Genomic DNA, 25,820 nt, shown 5'->3' with positions numbered 1-25,820 from the left:
TACAATATTTCACATAGAACTCCTATTTTACTCTATATATTGTTATATAGTAAATTTTTCGGCATTTTAACAACTATATATCTATATATATATTAAACATAGAAACATTGACGTACAGCTTAAAGTAAGGACAACTGATAATTAATAAGTATTTTTTTATTACTGTAAAATTACTAAAATAAATATATATTTTTGTTAACAGAAAATAAGTTTATTCAGCTTAATAAATATAAATAAACAATTTAATATAAACAACTATTAAGAAAAAAGGTATTTTTTCTATTTGTAAATCAGTAGACCAAAATTAACGTAGCTGTATAAATAATAAATTGAAAAGCGATTTAACTAGATGAGTACCAAATAATTAAATAGATAAACTTTTTATTGTTACTAAATATTACATCTAAATTAAGATTATGCAAGTTAATTAGTTATTGATAAGAAAATTTATTATAAATTTTGAGTTTTATTATTTTTGAGCTAAACAATTAAGAAAAATAATCATTCATGTTACTTAGAATTAGTTATGCAAATTGTGCTATAATCCCAAAAGTATCTCAGGGTCGCCCTTCTTGTAGTGTCCTGGTACAGGTAGCTCCTTATGTAGGCACGGTTTTTTTCACACATCACATTTTTAAGAATTAAGGGCTTAGCTACCCCAGAAATTTCAATAGGCCACTAAATAAAATTTTTATTTGGATTGTTTTTATATGTAAGACTATTAGCCTATAAACCTATAAGGACACTTTATTTTAGATATTCTTGTTTCCTTAAAAATGTTAAGAAATGTCCACCTTAGGTTTACATTAAAAAAAAAAAAAATACAAACTACTTTATGAATTTCAAATGATAAATTAACGTTAATATGAGTTTAACGTGTTTCATTTCACTATAAATCGCTATAAATCGGGGCAATTTGTGCAAAACAATTTTTTGGGGCTTTTAATTTTTTTTGTAATTTATCTTTTTTTTTTTACTTATCATCTGAATTTGCTGGAGTACATCTCACACACCTCATGCACCGGCAAGGGATGATATTGATAACTTATTTTAAGGGGGCTTATTTTTTTTTATTCTGGTAAGCATGCTAGAGAAAATTTTTTTGCTAAAAAGCAAAATGATGACTAAAAATATAAGTCTTTAGAGCCATATTTCATAAATATCAGCTTAAAAAATATTAATAGCACCAGATCAGAGAGGGGCAATCGCTCTATGACCCACCTTAAATTACTCTTGTGTACTGGCTTTATTTTTTGTTAAACGGTAATAATGCATATATAAATTTAATTCACAAATTTTCGTATAGTTGATCATTTTTTTTTTATATAGTATTGTTTTTTTAATAAATGAGTCTGAATTTAACTATGTTTGAGAATACAATTGTGGGTTTAACCAATTATCTACATATCTTACACGTGCTTATATAATTCAATTTACAAAAAACATTAATTTTTTCTCATCTTCAATATATTATAATTAATAAATAACATATTTTCAGAAAATAAATTTCAATAAATCACATTAATTTGAAAAAAACTAATAATAATAAGAAAAAATTGTGGTAGTAAACACTTAAATAATTAAATTGGCTGACGTGATTATTTAATAACAATAAACAAAATAATTACGAAGAATAGCATACAATATTTTAATCAATTAGTATGATTAATTTTTTTACACATCAAGATAAAATAAGTATTAATATTATCAACTTTCTGAGAAAATATAATTTAAAAGCTAATTTTTAATGCAATTAAAATTTATGAAATAATATTTTTGTTTTATTATAAATACTTGATTGTATGTAGGATAATTAATATTAAAGATATCACTTGATTATGTTATAACAATTTAATATCTTCTTCGCTTACAATCGACATTCCTCTAAAAAAAAAAATATTATTTTATAATAGATAAGTGCACAAGTAGAACAGTCATTTTTTAATAACTTGAGTTTAAAGTAGCAGTTCCCGCTAGGATTTTAGACAGGGATTTACAGAAATTACTTACTAGTGGTAAAGATACATTTTTATACGAATAACATTTTAATTTTAAAATTTATCAAAATAATATTATAATCACCATAAAATCGAAAAAAAATAATTTTTTTATAATTCGAAGCCAAATAACTAATAGAATAAATTTGTCGAAACGTTTTTCTTTTTTTTTTAGCTTCGATGCGAAGCTGAGAAGGTATTGGTTTTACTATGATGTGTGTGTGTTTCTTTTTTGTTTATTTGTGTCTGTTAACACTTTTTCTCAGCTCTCACCGAACCGATTTCTTTCAAGGATACATCAAAAGATCACAAATCGTATCTAGTCGTAGACACTACCTCCAAAAATTGAAAAAATTTCCCTCGTTCCCCGTAAATGAGGGAAACCTCCAAAAAAATTACAAATTTAAAAATCGCTAATTTTCGAAATTTTTTCAATTTTTTTTACTTAAAACTGCCATAACTTTTTCAAAAATGAACAAATCAATATATATATATATATATTTTATAGATGCTTAATGGATTTACCTATCATTTGATATATTTTTTTTTATAAATTTGACCCTAGACATGCCCACAGGGAGGGTTTTAAAATGACAACTTTTTCACAAAAAATTAACTTTTTCAACTTAATTTTTTAAAGTGTTCCGGAAGGTCTGACACTTTTATATATATCTTAAATTAAAACTTATGTAATATACTTTAATATGAAAAAAAAAAAAAATTTCCGACTTTATTTTATCTTCACGATGAAAATGGCTACCGAATGCTATTTTTGTGTTAAAATTCTCGATTTTGTATTTTACATTATTTACTTTATAATGCTATAACTTTTTGAAAAATGTATGGATCAATACAATTTTTTCATGAAAAGTAGTATTTATATACATCTTTCATTCGACATACTGCTTTTTTAAATCGGACCATTTCCCTATATACGAGGGGGGTTGAAATAAAAAAAATGCATGTAGAAAGTAGAACTTTTTCAACTTAACTATTGAAAGTCTGACACTTTTATATATATCTTAAATGAAAGCTAATATAATGTACTTTATTATGCAAAAAAAAAATTTTGGACTATATTTTATCTTCACGGTGAAAATGGCTACTGAATGCTATTTTCCTGTGAAAATTCTCGATTTTATTTTTTTAATTTTTAACTCNAAAAAAAAAAATTTCGGACTTTATTTTGTTTTCACGGAGCAAATGGCTACCAAATGCTATTTTCCTGTGAAAATTCTCGATTTTATTTTTTTTAATTTTTAACTCTATAATGCTATAACTTATTGAATAGTGTATGGATCAACAACATTTTTTTATGAGAAATAATATTTTTTAATAATCCCTTTTTCATTCGACATACTTTATCTTAATCAGGGAAATTAATAAGGAATTAACAGATCATGTAACTTTTGGAATAATCCAACAATTTTTTAAAATTAAACAATATCTAATGATTTACATCGAAGCATTTTTTTTCCAACTATGCACGTTACCACTGTGCCGCGACCCCCCTGTGCTGGGTATTTTTAGCTTTGCATTAAAGCTAAAGATAATTAATATAATTTTATCATAATATACCAAAATTATCTTATTATTATCATATTGATTAATTTTGTACAACCTGTTACTTGTTTAATTGTAATAAAACAAAAATATGTTTTCTACACGATTAAAGCATAATTTTTACATGAATTTTGGTGATTTAATGATTTTTATTTTTATTATTATCTAATTGTTTTTCAAACCAATTGGATGCAATTTCCAATAAAATTATCGAAATTTTATTATATGATATCCTGAAAATAGTAATATTACTATCATAATTAAAACCAAAATGACTTCCTTTATACATTTCCCGTCATTCGTAATTTTAAAATCTATGTATATTTCTAAATAATAAATGCAGTTTAAATTTATAATATGTATTATAAATTTCTTTATGATTATCTGCCTCAATAAATAACTTATCAATACTTATAAAATTATTAATACATACCTTTTACGACATCTTTTCACTTTATAAAATTTATCAACTTTATCACTGGCTGATAGCTTGCGTAAAAATTGAGGATCATGAGTAATGATGATTAGTTGGAATGATTTTTGACAACTACGACGAGTTATTATTCTTTAACATAAAACATTTAGATACAAATTAAATAAATTCTTATTAAATTAGTGTAACTCAATTTCAATTATCTTTATAATAATCAATATTATTAACAAAATATTACAAAAACTAAAATTTAAATACTAAAACAAATAATAGCTTTGAAGTTAATTCTAAGTCTTTTTTTTTGTAATAAAAGCTCTAAAAAACGGCTATTTAAAAAAAATGATTTTATTATTAAAAATAATCCTTCTAGTACCTTAGTACACAATGTATCTATATACACTTTTTTAATTTTCCATTGTGGTTTTCAAGTTCTTAGAAAAAATGCTTAATTATAGATTAATCTGAAAATCGATTTTTAGTCTATTCTAGGATCACCTATTAATAAAATATTGATTTTGAATTATTTAGATAAAAAGGAAAAGTTGGGACTGAAAGGGTTAATGAAATTTCCTGGTTAAAAGATTAGTTATTTTTATTCATGTTGGTGCATAAATCAGAATAATTAAAATTTCAGAATTGTGTCACTATTTTTGATAAGTAGATATTTAAAAAAAAATTTTTTTTACATACTGTGACAATGAATCTGCTAAATTCACTATGTTAGGTTCATCTAAATTAGTTGTTGGTTCATCAAGTGCAAGTATACCACAGTTTTTACTAAATGTTTCAGCCAAAGCCATTCGGATTATAAGGCAAGCTAAAACCTAATAATCAAAAATATATAAAATAAAGTAATGAATTAAAGTAAATTTACATGTAACGACTAAAGGTACTTTTTGACCAGCACTGCATCTTCCTCGCATATCTAATTCAATGTTATTTTTCCATTGTACAACTCGATAGTTATGAGTTCTTCTTTTGCCTAAAAGTTCATTAAAAAAAGTTAGAAGAAAAAAGAAAATTTTAATTTTGTTAATACTTGTTTCTGTCAATTGTTTATAGTCATCATCAGATGTTTTAATTTCAATATAGTCTATATCATTTCCATTGTATATAGAACTCCAAAGTTCTTTAATAATAGCATTGATACTTAACATCCGATCTTTATGAAATAATTGTAATGAATATTCAAGGGCTCTCCAATACTTGTTCAAATCATTTTCCACTTTTTTTAAAACTTCAAATTGAACCAATTCATCTAAATAATTACTTTCTGCATTTTTATAAGCACTGTTATTTAATTCTGTACTGATCTTTTGAATAATATTATCAATTTCTTCTTTTTTTCCTCTAGCAAAATTTTTCTAAAATAAAGCAATAAAATGAATTAATTAGTGTTGATCTATAGCAGGATACTAAAAATACAAAAAAATTAAGTGTTTGAGTATACCTCAGAATAAAAAGTTTCTAATGTTTGTCTAATTTTTTTTTTTTCCAATAATAATTCATTTATATCATTGTCACCAATTTTAGTTTTCAGGTTGTTTATTTCTGCAATACATTTATTTTCTTCTTTGAGTTTATTTCTTAGTTTTTTGTTGTTTTCAAAATCAAATTTTTGTGCCTATAATAATGAATTATAATATTTTATTATTATTACAATAAATAATTCATTTTTTCTTTTCACTACCCTTTGATTGGTGCAAAATTCTTTGATAAAATCAATTTCTTTTTGATATTTTAATTGTTCATCAATAAAATACTGTATTTCTTCTTTTAATTTTGCTATTATAAATTCTACATCTTTAATTCGTTGTGAATTACAATTTTCATTATAATCATCAATTATTTTTTGCAAACTTATTGTTTCATCCAATTTTCTTTCTAACCATTTAATCTATAACCAAATAGATGTACCTTATGTAGTATCTTCAAAATATTCTTTAGATAATTAAATAATATAATTTTTTTTTAAAATTTCTAGAATTTTACAACAGTTATTGCAAAGTTGTTACACGAAACCTTTTACTAATATTTAGAGTAAGAAGCTATTAAGTAAATGTGTCTTATTTCTATGGAGATTAGGAAAACCTTTCCAAGTCGAAAATTTATAAATATGAGTTTATGTCATGACTCAAAAAAAAATGATTTAGTTATATTAACAAAAAAATGTCATAATATGCACAAATGTTTTGCATTACGCATCTTACATTTATCAATAAAAAATTTTTTTATATTACTTGTATACAAACAAATAATTAATTTATCTGTCATAAAATATACATTGTTATACACTAGTTATTCTATATGTATATACATGTTAAATTAATTATTGTATACTGTGTATCTTATATTAAAATAATTATCATGTTATGTTTAGTTTAATACAATAAACTAATAACTAGAACCTCGTAGCTCACAAATTGACCAAATCTTCAAACACACATGTATATGCTTATTTTTATTACTACAAAAACCTGAATCATAAAATTGCTATGATATTTTATGATATAGTTAATGTATGACTTATTTTGTTTCACTAATACGGACATATACTTTTTTAATACATGTATGACATAAATTAAATTTTATAAATTTTTACTTAAAAAGTTATCCTAAGCACCACTGAATATATATGACTTTATTGAATAAATGGGTTAACTCTAAAAAAGTAATTATTCATGTGCTTTAATTAGTTATACAATAAAAATATAATATCAGGGTTTAATAATTTAATTGAAAATAAATCCTAGTCATGTCATTGTTTAAAGCACAAGATTTGTAAATAAAATTTAATGCAGTGGTTATAGATCAATAAATCAATAGATCTATCACTCTGTATATTATATTAGATATTAGAACTTATGTTAATGATTTCTCAAAAATGTTATGTATTAAGCATTTGCTATAGAATTTGATCTCCTATATTACTTTTTTACCTAATGTCAAGGGTATGATATTTGTGAAAAATAAATGAATATAAAATATTGCATGTATACAATAAAATTTTATTTATAAATCTTGTGCTTTAAACAATGACATAACTAGGATTTATTATTGTACATGAGATTTATTATAAAAAATAGATCTTATTACTTTTTTTCCTTCTTCTTCAATTAGCAAAATATGTTTTTTTTTTTTTTGTTCTAATGATTTAGAACATCTATTTAAGTTATCTTTAACGGGTTCAATAGAATTAATAGCAACATCTAATTCATTTCTTAGTGATGTTTTCAGAGTTTGTAAATCAACTAATTTATCCATTAAACCTTTTTCAGCTTGCACTTGAGTTTTAATATCCAATTCCTCAGAAGTAATCTTATTTTTTTTTTGTTGTAACTCATGTAATATTTCATTGTACTTAGCTAAAGCATTCTGATTATTTTCCAAACTTTTATTAGTATCATACAAAAGAGATCTGATAGAACTTTGTTCAGATAATGCTTCTTGAAGTGTTTTTTTAAATCCAGTTATACTTAATTTGTTTTCTAGTTGATGTTCTTTTTTTTCTAAATGAGAGATTTCATTAGTATAACTATCAATCAATGTTATATCTGATTGAATGGCCTTCGTGTTAGATTCGTCTACTTCTAATTTACTATTATTTTCTGAAAGTTGACTTAATTCTTCTCTACAATTTTTCATTTTTACTTCAATATTTACAATTTCATTTCTAGAATAAAAATATACATACTTTACACTAAGAATAATAACCAATTTAATTCATGAGTTAAAGTAATAATTCCACTAAGTCTTAAATTCTACCAATTATTATAATGAATCATGTTTAATTAAACTATATAGTAATAAATCAATTAAAATATATATTAACACTGTCTTTTTACTTAAAAAAAAATTATATTCATCATTTTCTACACACATAAATAAATTGTACTAGTGTTATCAATTAAGTTATTAATTTTAAAAAGTCGTTCTTAATAATTTTTATATTGTATAACGGATTAATCATAATAATAATGTGTATTTTAAAACATAAGGTTCTTAGGATTAGAGTTTCTATCGTGCAACATGTAATAAATAGTTAATTTATACATTTAATTATTACTTGAGATTGGGTATATCTGTAACACTTAGTAAAGAAATGCGAGTGTATATAGGCTTTAATTCATGCAGGTTTGTTTGTTTTTCCAGAAATGTTTCTAACTGTGAAACTGTATTTTCTAGCTCATCGGGAATTTTTTGAACTCTTATACTCAGCTATTATGAAATAAAAATGATTTATCAAAATTAATACATATAAAAATAAGTTTGTCAAAAAATTAAGTTTAAAAAAAAAAATGTATTCTAGAAGAATAAAAAATTGTTTAAATGATTTTATAACTCAAAATAAGGGATGTGGGCATAAAATTTCATACCCAACATTTTATACTTTCATTTTGGATTTAATATTCAATATATAATTTATTATTGTTATAATTAACATTTGACACATCTTGTCTTAATTTTGTTTCAGAATAAAAATTTCTTACGTCATTTATAAGTTCTGTAACATCATCAACTGTTCCAAAACTCCTATGACATAATGGACAGCATGGTTTTTCAGCTTCTAATTTTTTTATATATTGTTTAAAAAGATGTTCTGATGTAGAAACAGAACCTTTTAAAGCCTTTTTAATTAAAAAATAATACAATAAAAAATTAATTTCCTATAACAAAAAAAAAAAAAAACATTTTTCAATAAAACTATATTTTACTTGTAACTCTTCAACTTTTTCATTAACTTCTTTTAAAATTAATTCATATTCCTGACCTTGACACATTTCATACATAGCATTTTCATCATCAGTCAGGGTTTTTTGTTTAGCCCGTAAATTTTCTATTTTATGCTTGTGACTAGTTTCGAGTGTAGTTAGCTGTTTTTGCTTTTCGGTTACCAATTTTCGATTAGTTTTAATTGTATTAGTCTAAAATGAATAATTACTTATTGAAGTACAATTTTAAAATTTATTATTATTTTTGATTATTTTATACCAGTTTTTCCAATGCTAAATTAAATTCATACTTCAAATTATTTTTAGGAATACTTCCAAGTAGATTAGTTAAAACATGATTGACTTTATTTTTACTAAAAAAAATTAAAACGTACACTTTAATTTTTAATAAAATCAATTAATTTAGTTATAATAATATCTAACATACAGGATAGTCAGTTTGTTTTCAATACCACACTTATTTGATTTTATTGTATTGAGCTCAGCTTGATCAACACTTAGTAACTGTAATGTTTGTACTTCCTCATCCACATTTTTCAATTTTGACTCCAAACTAAAATTATTTGTTAAAAATAAATAAAATAATGCTACTAACAGAACCATAGGAGGATTTTCTGACGCCCAAGATCAATTTTTTGGTATAAGCCAAAAACCAAATTCCATGTAGAATATTTATTTGATGATTTGAACTTATTAAATAGTATAGATTATTATAAGACATTGTTATTCATTTTAATAGAATAACAGATAAGAACTACTAAAGTCTTATTATAGTTACAACTTAATGATTCCTTTTATGAAAATATAATAATATTAAATTACAGGCTTAATACTTTTTCATATTTTATAAACAATATACAAACAACTATTTTGCTTTTATAGAAAAACACACATTTACATTTTATAAATGTACATGCAGACTTAATTTTGTATAATTCATTCTTGAGTACTTAAATTTTTGAATTATCAAAGTTAATATTGTTTAAAATTCTTTATTTCTTGTTTAATTGTAATTAGTTTTACATTAATCATATATTATAGTTATAAGTGTATACCAAAAACAATGTAAAATATATATACTGAAAAAGTGATTAGTACGGTTTTAGCTTTCAAACAGTTAATTAAAAATTCTGATAAAACTAATATAAGTAAACAAAAAAATGAAATAACTTATTTTGGAATTCAATCGACCAACACAAATAGTTGGACAGTTTCAGTAATTAATACAAGCAAAGAAATCAAAATAATTTACAGAATACATTTTATGATATTCTTATCAAAAATAATGATTTGTCAAATATTTTAATATTTTTGTTCTCTCTAATGCTGAGTTTAATCAAATAGAGATTAAGCTTCACAAAATTTCATTGTGTTGAATTTTTGGTACACGACTTTATAACGTCCAAAAAAAAAAAATTATACTTTTTCAATTTTATGTAAGAGAAACTGTTATTATTCTATATGGCCTATTTAAAAATTTTAAATAAAAAATACTTTTATAATTTAAAATAAAAATTTAATAAAATGAATAATTATTTTATGGTGTAAAAAATTGATCATTTGTGGTCAATATTATTTAAAATTATATTAAAAAAACCCAGCACAGGGGGGTCGCGGCACAGTGGTAACGTGCATAGTTGGATCAAGTATAATGATATCTGACAGTGATTAAAATCACTTTAAAAAAAAAATGCTTCGATGTAAATCATTAGATATTGTTTAATTTTAAAAAATTGTTGGATTATTCCAAAAGTTACATGATCTGTTAATTCCTTATTAATTTCCCTGATTAAGATAAAGTATGTCGAATGAAAAAGGGATTATTAAAAAATATTATTTCTCATAAAAAAATGTTGTTGATCCATACACTATTCAATAAGTTATAGCATTATAGAGTTAAAAATTAAAAAAATAAAATCGAGAATTTTCACAGGAAAATAGCATTCAGTAGCCATTTTCACCGTGAAGATAAAATAAAGTCCAAAATTTTTTTTTTGCATAATAAAGTAAATTACATTAGCTCTAATTTAAGATATATATAAAAGTGTCAGACTTTCCAGAACACTTTCAAAAGTTAAGTGTATAAGTTAATTTTTTGTGAAAAAGTTGTCATTTTAAATCCCTCCTATGGGCAGGTTAAGTGTCAGATTTACAAAAAATATATACCAAATGATAGATAAAGACATCAAGCATCTATAAAAAAAAAATTATATTGAAATGTTCATTTTTGAAAAAGTTACGGCAGTTTTTAGTAAAAAAATGGAAAAAATTTCAAAAATTAGCAATTTTTAAATTTGTAATTTTTTTGGAGGTTTCTCCCATTTACGGGGAATGAGGGAATTTATTTCAATTTTTAANATGGAAAAAATTTCAAAAATTAGCAATTTTTAAATTTGTAATTTTTTTGGAGGTTTTTCCCATTTACGGGGAATGAGGGAATTTATTTCAATTTTTAAGGGTAATGTCTTCGACTAGATACGATTTGTGATCTTTTGACGTATCGTCGAAAGAAATCCGTTCGGTGAGAGCTAAGAAAAAGTGGTAACAGACAAAAAAAACACATCATAGTAAAACCAATACCTTCTCAGCTTCGCATCGAAGCTAATATTAATTTACATAATTGGGGAACAACATTACTATTATCAACGCTAAACATACTAACATTTTATGAGTAGCATAGAATCAAAAGGTTCCAACTTAAGTATAAAGTAGTTAGATTAGTCTAAGGTTCTAGTAGTGACTAACACATAATAAAAAAAAAGATATATTTTTTATTTGATATCACACAATAATACAGAGTAATTGGTTTATCATAAACCATAAGATTATTCACAAATTAAATACAATATTGAAAGAAAATTTTTTTTAGTAATATTATTTTATTTATCAACTATTAATTGCAAATTATATAATCGATAACAACTTTTGGATCAATACTTCGAAGCTTTCTCATTTTTATACTTATTCAAGAAAAGAGTACGCCCAAGTAATGTCTAGCGATAAAATTAGCAGCAGCACCCAATCCTTACCAACAATCATAACTTTAAATTGTTAATAACTTCTGAAATATTGATCCAAAAGTTATTATTCACCAGTTATTTTCTTAATTAGATCGTTATTCAATAGATAAGCTATTTAATTATATATGCACCCAAGTGAAAAAATAAAGTTGATACTCCTATAAGTTATAATAAATAATTATAAAAGTAACTAATAGATGATAAATAAGATAATATATAGAATTAAAAAAAAATCAAAATTGATTTATTATAATTCGATCACTGTGTGTATAACCCACTTGGCCATAAATAATAATAAAAAAACATTATTAATATTATTAATACTTCTTAAGGAATAAAAAACAAAATTTCTTTTTTTTGAAAAGAAAGCAACATTAATTAAGAATTCTAATAATACAATGATCAAAAATCAATGCAAAAATATATTAGATAAGTCCAATAATCTAGAGAAGGTTAAAGAACATGTAAAAGATGTAAGAAATATAAAAAAAAACAAGACAAATAATAATTGTCAGATAAATGATGGCATAGAATTTAACTTACACAAAGAAAGAGAATTTGAACAAGATCGACATAATACTAACCAAGAAAACTAAACTGATATAGATGATAAGATAACCAATAACCCAGAAGAAAGAAGCCAAACATGTCAAATTGAAAGTAACAGTGAACAGTCCATAGAGGAAGATTTTGTAAATGAGCAAGACACGACGGAAAAGTAGAAAACAGATAATGATAGTAAAATAACTGATAGTTTAGAATAAAACTTAAATGAAGAAAGAGAATTTAAACAAGACCAACACAATACTGACGAAAATAAGAATATTAAGGATTCTGTTTCAATTTGTAAAGATGAATAAGTATTACCTATTTTTCAAGTACCTAACTTGTCAAAAAAGCCAAAATATAATAAAAAGAAAAAGAAAAGGAAAGAAATCTTACCGAAGAATGTGAAAATTAAGAAATTGTTGACAACCCAAATTATTTCTATTTTATTTTTAAAAATGAAGATTAATATTCATAGGAGTTCAAGTTAACTTAAAAAATTACCTTTTATAAATTAATCTTGCATCAATCACATGTATTAATTAATAATCTTTATTTGTCTTAATTAATTTTAGCCATTCATTAAATAAATGCTTACCATTTGTTTATTATTATTTTTTATGCTTATGTTTAACATATTAATAAAAAACTAATGCTTGTACCATAGAGGATATAAAACCTATAAAGCCCAGCAAAACAGAGTTGGACTCCAGTACCTTCAAATCTAGGCATGACACATTACCAACTGAACTTGGTAATAGAACATCAAATAAAGAATCTTCTACTTCTGTTAAGAACCAATTATAATTATCTAGCATTTAAAACAAATGCCTTAGTCGTCACTCCCACACTACGGTTCTGACTACAATTTATAAAAATTTCTTTTTTACTCAAGTTTTTCATCATAATTTACACTTATTTCGCTTTTTATACGTTTTACATCCAAAGAAATATATAAATTTTCAAGTTTTTCATCAACATTTAATGACTCTTGTTTGAGGGTTAGAAGTTTATTTGCTGAACTTTTTACCTAAAAATTAAAACATTAGTAACATTGTTTTTAAATTTTTAATTTTTTAAGTACTCGATCAATGGCTTTTTTAGCATTTGTAATTTCAATTTGGTTTTCTTTTAATTGTTTTTCTTTTAAAAGAATTTCATGTTCCAGTTTTGCTTTCATCTCCCTTATTTTATCCATTTCTAATTGAATGTCATGTTCGACTTGGCTATTTTGATTTTTAGTTAACTCTAATGAATTGTTCATATTTTTAAGAAAATCTGAAAGTTTAGCTATAGCTTCTTTTTGGTTAGATTCTGTTATTTCATCATGCACTAAAATATTTTAATGTTCTTACAACTTTCATAAAGAATTTATAAAAATTTAATATGACACCAAATGATTGTATAAACATTATATTACAATAATGTTATTTTGAACTAATAAAAACAAACTTAAAAATAAAAGCTCGAAATCTAAATCTAAATTGTAGATTTCATTTAATGAATTGCTTTAAAAAACAAAACCAAATAAGGATATATTCATAACTACAGATTTTAATTGTACTTACAATCAATATTCATTTCTTGTACTAATTTAGATAAGTTTAGGTTTTGATTTTGAATAGAGTTTGCTTGTTGCTTTTCTTCATTTAAATACTGTCCACGTTTTATTTCTTCTTTATTTAATTTTTCTTGAGTGTTCTTTTCTTTATTATATGCTGTGGCTATAATAATTTCTAATTTATTTTTTTCTTCTTCTTTTTGCCTAAAATTAAAACACAAAAAATATTATTATAAATTATTATTTTTTCATAGTGAAGTATGAAGTATGAATAAAAGTGGACAAAAAATGCTGGGATGCTTATGTTCCTATAATACTTTAAGTGCTTCATGTATTCATACAATTAGAGACATTTCAAAATATTGTGCAGGGGGAAATGAGACCCCTTTCTTCCTTTACTGAAAGCTTAATATTCAAATTAAATTAGGAAAATGTAAAATGTCCCTGCTTTATTAAAAAGTATTAAATTGCATTCTTTTGATATTATATATTAATGCATTGATATTAAGACTTAATCTTTTAGTATTATTTTTTAAGTTTTCATAAAATTAATAGCTTCCACTTAATAATTTGATTTATTGTGCATGAAGATATTTAATAACATCTAAATGAACATAAAAGGATCAAATATATTTTGAAAAAATGTTAACTATTTTTTTTAGTATAGTTTAGTAAATAATCATGCTGATATAGCATAACTCCATACATTGCAATAGTGTCTTTTATAGCTTGGTAAGTTAAAAAACATAAATATATATTTTTTAAATTATTTAAATTATTTAAAGTTTAAAGCATGTGATCAATTTCCTACACCAAACAAAATAAAATGTATCTTTTAAAACTTATTTTGTTGGCTTAAAAAATTAAAACAACTTACAGTAAATTTTGATTAAAATTAAAGAGTTCTTCATCAAGTTCTAAATCACTCCCCTTAAATTCAATTATTATTTCATTCTGTAAATTATTTTGTGCTTCTTTAATATATATTAGCTGTTTTTCTAAGCATATCAATTCTCCCTGTTGTTTTGACAATTGATTTTCTATGTTAGAAATGTCTCTATCTCTTGTTTCTAATGGAATAACTTTTTCATCTATTTTAACAATTTCACTGCGCAAAACTTCTAATTTTGCTTTTTTTTCATCAATAGTGGCTCTTTTACTTCTTGCTTCATCTCTCAATCCTTTTTTAAAGTGAATATTATTTTCACTCAATTTTTGATCTAAAAAATTATTGAATGAATAACTTTAAATATGACTACTTCTAATTTAATTCAAAAACAAATGTATGATTTTTTATTTACTTGTAATGTATACTTTTCATCAAATTATAAAAGAATTATTTCATGAGTTATTAGTGCTCATGAAGATTTCTAAATTTAAATAGTAACAAAATAATCTCGGGAAAAGAATAAGTAAGGGTAAAAATGCCTATTTTAAAACAATTATTAAAAAAAACCATTCAATGCAATGAAATAGCTATTAATACTTATGAATTTTAATGAAAAATAACTGATATAAGTGTTAAATATATTTAATTTTAATTAATTATAATTCTTTCTCCTAATTTTAAATTCCAAAATATATAGGTAATACACTGAATAATTTTGTTCTTACAGTAAGTGGGTCTTGTAATTTAAGAGAATTTAAAATTATATTTATTAGTTATTTGACTACTTAATATTATAAAAATAATAATTGTTGAGCCAAAACATTTGTATGCCTTGATAATTAATAATATTATCTATTTATTAATATAATTGATTTAGTCTACCTTCTTTAATTCCTTTTATTTCTTTCCGTATTTGATCGATACACTTATCATATTTTCCAACATCAAATATAGAATCAAACTTCTCTTTTAGTTTTTTATCTTCATCAAGTGGCCTTTAAAAATAAGGTTTAGAGTTATTTTATATTATTGCAGTTAAATACAACAGAATTCTATTTGAATCAAAAATTGGTGCATTTTTTATTAAAATAATTGGCAATAAGTATAAAAATAATAGGCTTCCTATTAAATAAAATATATCAGTTAACAATCAAAATTTTACAAGTGATAATTTGTGCTGCAAAACTAAGGTTAATATGAAACCAGATTATCTCATTCAAGATAGGTCTAACCATCATATGAGTATCTTCATAACCACAATTTAAAAAATTATTGCAAAAGAAAGTAAAATATTTCTTCCATCATAAAAAATATGCTCATAAAATAAATATTGATTTCTAAATTTGTGAAGGAGTGCTAATTTAAAAATTAGAGATCTAGTCTTCCTAGTCCTTTTCTAGTAGAGTTAGTGAATAGCTCTAGCTTATATTAATAAAGTAATTAATAGATTTTATCTTTGTAAAATGAAAACAAAAAACATTATATTTGGTTTGTTTTATGGTATAATTACTTAAATTGATTTTTAAATTTATAATAATTGACATAAATAAATATATTAATCATTTTTTAGTAATTATTCACAAAATAATTACTGAATAAATATTTAAACATAATAAATAAATAAAAAAGAATGAAATAATTATGTTTCAAGTAGTATCATAGGACCATTTCCCTGAAATTAAACCCCTTTAATTTGATCCTGATAATTTGAATTAAATAGTGCTGATAGAGAAAGCAAACTTGTTTAGATGACACTTTTCAATATAATGAAAACACATTTTTGTTATGTACACAAAAAATAGTTTTAGTAATAACAAAAAACTATTTCTCATGTAATGTTACAAAAATTAAGTTATATATATATATATAATAAAATTAACTTTTATTTACTCATAAAAATATTCATATTAATTATTTTTTAGATTTATAATAATCATTTTACCAATTTGAATCTTCTTGGTGACAAAATATGACATCTCTCAAAATAGGTTTAGATACTCCTAAGTGGGTACACATTATTTCATCAATATCAGCACACTTATGTGATGCAGAACTTCCCTAAAAAAAATATATACAAAAATATTTTTGAAAATCTATAGTTAATTTACATAAATTTGTTTATAATACATTAATAGAAATTGTTTGATCCAAACTTCTAGTAGTAATATTTTTTAATTTTTGTGTTGACTCTAATGTTTTAGAAACTACCACAGAGACATTTTTGGTATCATTAAAATATAATTTTACTTGACCTTTTACCTAAAAACAGAATAGTTATATAAATAAAAAGTTTAAATATTTCAATAATTATCCATTTTACAGTCATATGATCAGACAGTTTTGGATCCCAGACAAATCCTCCATTTTTTGTATTTTTAGGTTGATCTGAACAAGTAGCATACTTGAGACATTCAATTATTGTGGTTTTACCACATCCATTATCACCTAATATTAATGTTAAAGGTTTTTGAAAAACAACAGTTTGTTTTTCATCTGGATGATAACTTCTAATGCCTTGAATCGATATTTTATTTAGAGTAGACATTATCTAACAAATAAATTTAATATTTATTTATAATATTATAAGCCAAACAGTTTTTAATAATAATACCTAAGTTTTACATAACAAGTAGAATTAACTGAGTATTTTTCAAAATTTTAGTTACTTTAATAAGTAAATAAAAAATGTTTTTAAGAGAAGCATTGCTGGGGATTGTTCTAATATAAAATAAAATATCTGTATTCAAGTATTATTTAGAATTTGAGAGTATAGTAGTAAATATTCCCATCTTCTATATAAGAGACCTAGATTTGATCCCTTTCAGAAATGATAGCTAGTCTTGGAAAATGTACCAGAAATCATGTACAGTACAGGATTATTGTTTAAGGTGTCATATCAATGAAATTATCACTAGGTTTATACACACTTATTTATATCTGTTTAGATACCTCAATAATCTAAATTTCTATACAGATTAATTAATAATGTGATGTACAGTAGAGAAAACACAGTATTGTGTTATTAAAATCGAAAGTTATGTCTGATTTAATGTTATGAAATCTATACAAAAGAGGTAAATATCCCAAGATACATTTTTTTAAATGGAGTGAGACTATTTTAAATGACTTATGATAGTTTACCTCTGGTATACAATATGAATAGTAAAAAACGAGCGTTTTTTAAAATGTACAAAGGCAAGTGTATATACAAGAAAAATAATATTTCTTTCTATTTTAAATATAAAATTAACTCTTTTTTTTACTTTTAATTTTTTTCATCTTCAATAGACCTAAATGAATAATTTTCAAAAACCCTAAAGATAAACTAGTTTTTTCTAATTTAGACGTTTATTAGTATTATAATTAATTATTTATAATACTAAACTATTGTTTAAAAAAAATTCTATTAACAGATAATTAATAAAAAAGTAATTGGTAACAAATACCATTTTAATAAAAAAATAATCAATAAATTATTCAAATTTATAACTCTATAACAAAAATAGTTTATTCGAATACTAAATAAGATAAATTATTATACTTAATTATTACCTTAGTTAAATATTATTTGACAAGATTCATAGACTACAATATTTTTAAAAATTAAATATTTCTTAAAGTTTAAATAACAAATCAGACTATTATAAAGAAAATTAATGTTCTTTATAGTTAATTAATCAAGGTTTATTATATTTAACATAAAATATAGCATTAATTAATTATCATACAAAAAATAATCCTCTAGTCGGTCTTTGGTTCTAATTTTTAATTTAACAGCTATCAACATGATTGGTGAAAAATCTTATCAAATATTTCACTCCATTAAATGGCGTGTTGTTCCAGCAGTAGTATATAGTGTCGTTTTGAATTAATATATGAATATATCGATATCTAGACAAAAAATCGAAAATGATATCGATAATGGGACAAAAATTTGATTCGATATATAGAGGGATTTTTTTATCATAAACCACCAAATTGTTAATAGAATAAAAATAATGTTGAAATATTTTCTTTTGAATATCTTTAGTTACATATTATTCTTGAATTATTAGTTATGTAATATTTTTTAAGTTCATCCCTTATGCCTTGTAAGGGTGCTGACTTATTTTTTTTCTAATGAGAACAAATATTTTGAATTTAATAAAATATTTGAGTTTTTATTTTAATAATAAAACAAAATAATAACAAATCTTTATTTGTTTATTAAATATAAAATTTTTAAGTTTCAAAATTTTGACATGATATAACATAATTAATACAAATACAGGTAGCTATTTTGTTATGATGTCGCTATTCGCAGATACGTAACATTTATTGTGCAATTATGACTTTCTTCAGATATGCCTATTGTATGATAGCAAAGTACATTGTTAAGAGTTAAAAAATATATCGACTGGCATTACAGAATATCAATTTGTGAAATTATATTGTTTCTCATCATTAGTAATATTATTTATTATATTACTAGTTATTGAATGAACTCAACGTCCTGAAGTATACATGCGGATTTGTTGACGTTCTTTGTTTTATTTTGACATAAGTCAGGCTATGTGGAGAAAATCTATTGGAAATTGTATTTATTTGAAATAAATTAAGAAATACTAGATTTTTCAAAAATGGCTTCAGAAATGAATAAGTTTAATTTAGAATTTAATGATGCTTGATTTAAATTTGGCAAATTTAAATCACCAAAAAGAAGAAAATCATTATTTGAGCAAGAAAAAATTAAACTATCTAAAATAGATAAATATTTAGAGATTACCTTGCCTTTATCACAACAACTTGAATTTGCTCTTATCCTAAATTTTCACCTGAAACAATCTCCCACATCGTCTACACACACATTAGCCGTCCTCGTATTGCATTAAATAACATCATATTATATCTTTGTATCAGTACCATAATACTATACCTCCATTTTATTGGCATTTTCCCATATAATACAATTTTATTAAAAAGGTTCATTTTATGTCAACATCTTAAATTTTTCATATTTTACTGTCACTTCATCTAGTCCTACTGCTTTATTCTTTTTCATTAATTCTACAGCCTGCCATATCTCTTTCTCACTAATTTAATCTACCAATCCCTTATTCCATGAGATATCTTCTAATGTCCATCTTGGATACTTCTCATTCAGTTATTTTTCAAAATACTCTTTCCATCTTTTTTCACATCATCATCGTTCGTTAACATCCTCTTATCATCATTTTTTGTACACCTTAAATAGCGATAATCTTTAGACTGTTTTTCACTTACTTTTGCCAATTTAGACTTTTTTTCACCTTCCTTTATTCCTAGCCAATAATACAACTTATGATATTTCTTAATTTTTGCCTTATTTACCGCACATTTGACTTCTTTATAAAAGCGTTTGCATTACATCCAATATTCTCATATTTAGTTCTTTTGTTATACTTTGAACTGCTCTTTCTTACTCTCTATAATTTTCTGAACGTTCTCATTCCACCACCAAGTTTCTTCGTTTCCTGGATTTTTGCTCTTACCCGAGTAGCAATTCGAGTTCATACCGGGTTCATTTAATATAGTAACAAAAGTGCTGAACTCAGTTCAAAACCCGTTCATAGCACGGTTCAAAATGAGATTTGAATACGGATTTTAACATGAGGTGAACTGAGTTCTACAATTGTTCAGTAAGAATTCAAAGACCGTTCCTCGGTTCAGTTATAAAACGCTCGATAACAATTAGTTACGGTATTTAAAATAAAATTTATAGGTTTTTTAAATATTCAAAAATTTTATAATTTTAAAATAATATATTGTATTACTATATACACAATGTATTATCTGTATATATAAAGTAAAATAGTTAACCTTTAGGTTTATTTTATTTTATATTAAATGATAATTAGTAAACAATCCATTCATACAATTTGATTATAATTAATATAAATTAATAACAATAGATAATTTTAAATAAAAATAATGATGTTAGATATGTCAGCAATTTATTTACTGTAACTCAGTTTGATTTATTATTTATCAAAAAAATCCAATACAAATATTTTATCATAATAAGTTAATCACTAAGGTGTTATAGAATTTAGACAAGGAATATACAGAGTGTTCAGTAAGTTAGGAAACAGTTAAATTGTTACAAACAATGAGTACAATAGAAATTCGTTTCCTTATTTACTGAACACCTTGTATAGTTAATATTGGTACAGAAAATTATGAAATTGCAATAGTTGATATAACAAAAAATATTACTGTGGTTATAAAAACAATTAGTAATTTTAATTTAACTTCCATGAAATGGAATAAAAGAAAATCATTGCCATAAGTACAACAGAAGGAGTAATACACATAAGTAGCATTCAATAAGATGGCATAAGATTGCTATGTTTTTTTTTTACTTTTTTTATTTTGATTCCTAAAATGCTGTATTTTGTTTTAACTTATTAATAAAAAAACCGTGAAACAATCTAAGTAAATAAATTTAAAAAATCATTTACAAATAAATAGAATGTAATTGAATAACAAAAAAACAATAGGATTTTATTGGTGCGATGCTTTATTATTACCAGAATGCTAAAAATATTATCTATCATTTTGTTACATGTTATTTCGTGTTCAGGTATTAAGAATTGGTCAGGCATAGCATCTAAAAAATAAACAAACATAAGTACATATAATAACTAGTAAATATATTTGTGAAGAATATACAAGGGTTCAAAAATTAAGGAAAAGGGTTCCCATTGTTCGTAACAATTGACTTGTTTTTCTTTATTTATTGAAAATGTAGTATATCTATACAAAAGATGGACAGAGCACAGGAAAAACATGTAGTGTAGAAGAGACTATTTCATAGAAGAGTGTTGGGATGTCATATCCCCCAAAGTTAATTAAAATCATAAGTAGGAATTTTTAGAATAAATTGTAGAATTTTGTACCCATGAAAGTACTTTGTCGACAAAATTCACTTCACACCCCCCTAAAATTTACTACTAGGATCGCTCCTGTATACAGGTTGTATCATCATCTTCATCTCTTTTTATCCAGTGATTTTTTAATTGCTATCTAGAAAACAATAAAAATACTAGTTGTACTATGATATAACCAGTATTTTTTCACTGCAATAAAAAGGAGTAAGTCTGTTTGAGATTTACACCAACAATATTCATATTGTTTGAAACATTATGGCTTATTCAATGACAGCATTTTAACCAACATCATATTGTGATCTGTACACACGACATCCCAAAATCATTCAAGTAAATTTTTCTTTAAAAAATATAGTATAAATTAAAAAGTTATTTTTTCTTTGTAGTTTCAAAATTAATCTTCCAGACTTAGTTCGATTTACTTGTTTAATGTAAAACCCTGTTAATTGTTAAACGGTGAAAACCTTAAACTTAATACTTTTTATTTATTTAAAATTTGAAGTATTGAAATATAATTCTCATTCAAATAGATGCAATTCTTTTTAACTTAAAATGTTTGATAAATTTAAATTATTGAGTAGCACAATAGAGGGATTTTCATTAAAAATCAACAGTTTTTTAAGAGATGGTATTTCAATGTATACAATGTTGAGAAATAAAGAAAATGCATCATTTTAAATATTGAAATACAGAAGTAATTTGTATCACATGTATGAATAAAAATCAATAAATAAGACGATTTAAAATAAGCTAGAGTCGACCCCAAATAGTTGGGATAAAGGCTAAGGATATGATGATAACGACAATGATGTATGATTAAAAATATTCAACATTTTAAGCTCATGGAAAATCTTGAGGTGTCCGTTAATAACTTAATAACAACATAATTAACGATAGTACTTTATTAAAATAAGTAATTTTGTATTATAATTATAATTAATCATTATACAAAATGCGAAAATTTAATATACAATTTACCACAATTACAATAAATGTAGTTACTAAAATTTATGATTATCTTTAAAAAAAATAATATATGCTACAATTAAAATTAATAAAAATAACTATTTATTATTTTACTCCTAAATTTAAATTAAATGTACTTACATTTTATTGAACTTTTCAGTTAAATATATATATATATGTAAAAGTGAACAGGGAAAAAGAGCAGTATTAACAAGTTATCTAGTCGCTGTGAAAATGACAAATGTTTCAAAAAAATAATTTGTAAAAAGAGTAAATCAATCGTTGATGATTTGAAAAAATGTTATAGTAAAAATGACAAATAAAAATCGCGGCAACTAAAACTGTTGGTCAACGGTTACTGACACGTCTGGTTATTCCGCCAAAAGTTCGTACGTTAAATTCGCAATATAGTCTCAATGATAATATTTTATGACTATTATTTTAAAGTTTTTTTATTAATTTACTAATCAAAGGATAATATGTCTAATAACAGTATAAGTGAATAAAACTATTTGAACGGCTATAACCGTTATAACGATTTTTTCATTGTAATGAAAGAACTTTAGTGAATCCATACGATTGTTTTGACCATTGAACGGTCTCAGCACTTACAAAAAATTGCTCGGTTATTTATTGAACGTTGAACTTTCCTAGAACTTATAAAAAATTACACGGTTCATTATTGAACATTGAACTCTCCTAGCACTCGTGGGTCGCTTGAACCGACCGTGAACCAAAATAATGCTATTCGAGTACTTTCACATACAATATTCTTTATACAAATAACAAATCTATTCCATACATCATTTATATCTCTCTTGTCATTCCATACAGTTCTCTTTTACCGTATTTTACCTTTTTTTTTAATTTCTATCACTGGATACTCGATTTTCCTCCTGTGTTCTTTCTATTTTTGTATACTCTTTTCCCACTACTTCACAACTCCATTACTATTAGGTCTATGTTACGTAGTTATACTCTCGCCTGCGATAACTTTATAATCTTGTACTCACTTTACATTCTCTCTCTTCCACATAAAATAATCAATCAATCCGCCTAAGTTTTTTTCAGGACGCCTCATGCTTTTTGACAAAAATTTTACACCAGCGATCGACCTAATGTAATCTCATTAGTAACCTCTTACGACTAGCAGAGGGGCCAGTCTATCAAACAGACATTATTATAAACAATTTTTGATATATAGCATTTTCTATTTAAAGTCAAAATAGCATGTTCTTCCATAAAACGCAAGTCACACTATAAACTTGTATGAAATCCAACATTGTAAGCAAACCCAGAAACAGCAGCAATAATGTTTTTTTTACTGTAACCTAATTATGAAATATTTGTCTACATTTCTAAAATTAAGGATTTTTTTCCGATATTTGGTGACTATATATTCAACTAGCTAATTTTTTTTTCAAAAAAGATCAATGAAATTTTCAAATTGTTAAAAAATCTAAATAATAGAACCGCTATAAAAACCGCCAATGAACAGTTACACTATTAAAACATTTTGATAGTATATCTAATGTTATTTGAAGCAGACTCATCACAATTATAAAAAGCCCCTTAACTCATTGAAAACAGTCCGCATTCCAACGAATTTATCATTTAAGATTCCTCTAACGTTATCAAGCTGACTGTGAAAGTAAAACCTTTATAAGATTACTAATACAAAGCGGCCGCGCCTCAAACTGTCCGACACGATCGCAATGCAATTTTTATTGTTCATCCACATGATATTCATAACGTTTGCGATCAACTATCAGATTCGCCAGAGTTTTATGTAATAGCGCTATAAAGTGCTGCCCGAGGCGTTTCGATTGTGCCACGGCAGTTACGGGGGTGACGCGCCCCTTCGCCTCTTTGTTTTTTAGCTCAGATCCACTGCCAGAGCAACAAGGTCGACTAAAGACTCGGTTTTTTCATTATATTTCTAGGCCAAACGTGCACCGGGTCACATTTGATGATATTCGCGTTTCTCTGAAACACGAAGACTTATTTGCGTCTTTCAATTCCGATAAGTGTGTTGACAATAATAAAAATAATAATTGATTGTGTTTGTACAAGCGTTTAACGCTCGTCGTGCATCACAATGGCCAGGATGATTTTATTACAATGTTAATATATAGGTAACGTCAAGTGTGGTGGAGTAAGGGGAAATAATGGTGGGGTACGGTTCATTTGAATAAAATTTAAATAGCAGCGGTGCCATCGTACCCGGGTCCGATGCAATGTAATCTTACCGTAGGTCAGTTTTGTATACATTTTTATGTAAATTTACTAACGTTCTCGCGCGAATACAAAATAGTAATAGTAATAGTGTTATCATTAACATTGTCATCAGCACCACTACAATAAGTTGTTGTTATTACCATTATTATGTATTCACCTTTTATTCTAACAACATTATAGTATGGAGATATAACAAGAAAAATTGGCGAGAACTATCCGGACTTCATTGAATGCAACGACTGCATTGCGCGTTAATTGATTCGGCCATATTATAACTGCTACTGTGCATATTTGGGTATCCCTTATTTTTAAAATTTTGGAAATTTTTCGGGTTCAACCCTTAAATTTGTTTGTATATGTATAAAGAGTGACTACAAAAAATTTCAGGGCGATCAGATAAGTTTAACCCGTGCCGACTTGAGGTTGAAAAGCGGTCAAAAGGGGTACTTTTTTAGTGTTTAGCAATTAACTTCGCATTACTTCGCTACACGACAATAAAAGGCTGACAATGTCCGACCTATTTATCGTAAAATTATAGTAAATATTTATTAATATTTATTGCAAAATGGTCAATCGTCTAAATTACTATTTAAACCCAAAAGTCCTGGCCATCGTATTCAGTCGACTCCAGTGCTTTGTATCATTCATCAGTCTCAGTACTCGGTTTTCGTTGTCCGGCTTATTGCATAAAGTCAAGTCTTTGTTTTTCTTTTTTCACCTACCTACCTCGTCATCGACATTTCAGAGTACATGTGTCTTGCACTTCGTCTGCACCTCGTACCTAGGTGTTACCCATATTCCCTTTCTATAACAATGGCCTTTTGACACCACAGCTAACCCGGAGTGTCAGCCGTACAGGGTAACTACTGTATGATCACATGCACGTGAATACCCAGGAACTTAACACCATCTTCGTACACACTACACTACTCTACTACCTTTTTCGCTTGGGTCTTGTTCGTGTTT

The 25,820-nt window shown here is 24.7% G+C and overlaps 1 protein-coding gene and 1 long non-coding RNA gene across 2 annotated transcripts; one reads left to right on the top strand and one right to left on the bottom strand.

Moving 5' to 3' along the window:
* Positions 1-102: 102 nt before the first annotated feature.
* LOC126903761 (uncharacterized) lies at positions 103-8,574 on the top strand. Its single transcript, XR_007703588.1, has 3 exons — positions 103-124; positions 203-270; positions 8,468-8,574. It is a non-coding gene; the product is annotated as an uncharacterized LOC126903761 (long non-coding RNA).
* LOC126903759 (DNA repair protein RAD50) lies at positions 1,548-18,443 on the bottom strand. Its single transcript, XM_050682225.1, has 22 exons — positions 18,295-18,443; positions 17,063-17,290; positions 16,870-17,001; positions 16,685-16,800; positions 15,625-15,737; positions 14,731-15,073; positions 13,861-14,057; positions 13,377-13,624; positions 13,183-13,322; positions 9,154-9,279; positions 8,986-9,079; positions 8,709-8,918; positions 8,484-8,621; positions 8,060-8,211; positions 7,090-7,666; positions 5,684-5,890; positions 5,444-5,617; positions 5,033-5,357; positions 4,887-4,975; positions 4,684-4,817; positions 3,994-4,125; positions 1,548-1,884 (listed from the first exon to the last, which is right to left on the bottom strand). Exons 2-22 carry the CDS (start codon positions 17,285-17,287, stop codon positions 1,842-1,844), a joined length of 3,915 nt encoding a protein of 1,304 aa, XP_050538182.1. The 5' UTR covers positions 17,288-17,290; positions 18,295-18,443; the 3' UTR covers positions 1,548-1,841.
* Positions 18,444-25,820: the final 7,377 nt, after the last annotated feature.

The sequence above is a fragment of the Daktulosphaira vitifoliae genome, unplaced genomic scaffold (genome assembly GCF_025091365.1).
Source record: "Daktulosphaira vitifoliae isolate Bord-2020 unplaced genomic scaffold, ASM2509136v1 Scaffold_4, whole genome shotgun sequence".
NCBI classification, from domain to species: Eukaryota; Metazoa; Arthropoda; class Insecta; order Hemiptera; family Phylloxeridae; genus Daktulosphaira; species Daktulosphaira vitifoliae.
This window is presented reverse-complemented; position numbering and strand designations above follow the sequence as displayed.

What these genes read in the sequence shown, in the direction of transcription:
- LOC126903759 (XM_050682225.1), bottom strand. Translation starts at nt 17,287, where the DNA reads ATGTCTACTCTAAATAAAATATCGATTCAAGGCATTAGAAGTTATCAT. An exon ending in CACCAAGAAGATTCAAATTG is followed by an intron (nt 15,738 to 16,684) that starts GTAAAATGATTA and finishes TTATTTTTAAAG; the next exon opens with GCCACTTGATGAAGATAAAA. An exon ending in GATGCAGTGCTGGTCAAAAA is followed by an intron (nt 4,818 to 4,886) that starts GTACCTTTAGTC and finishes TTTGATTATTAG; the next exon opens with GTTTTAGCTTGCCTTATAAT.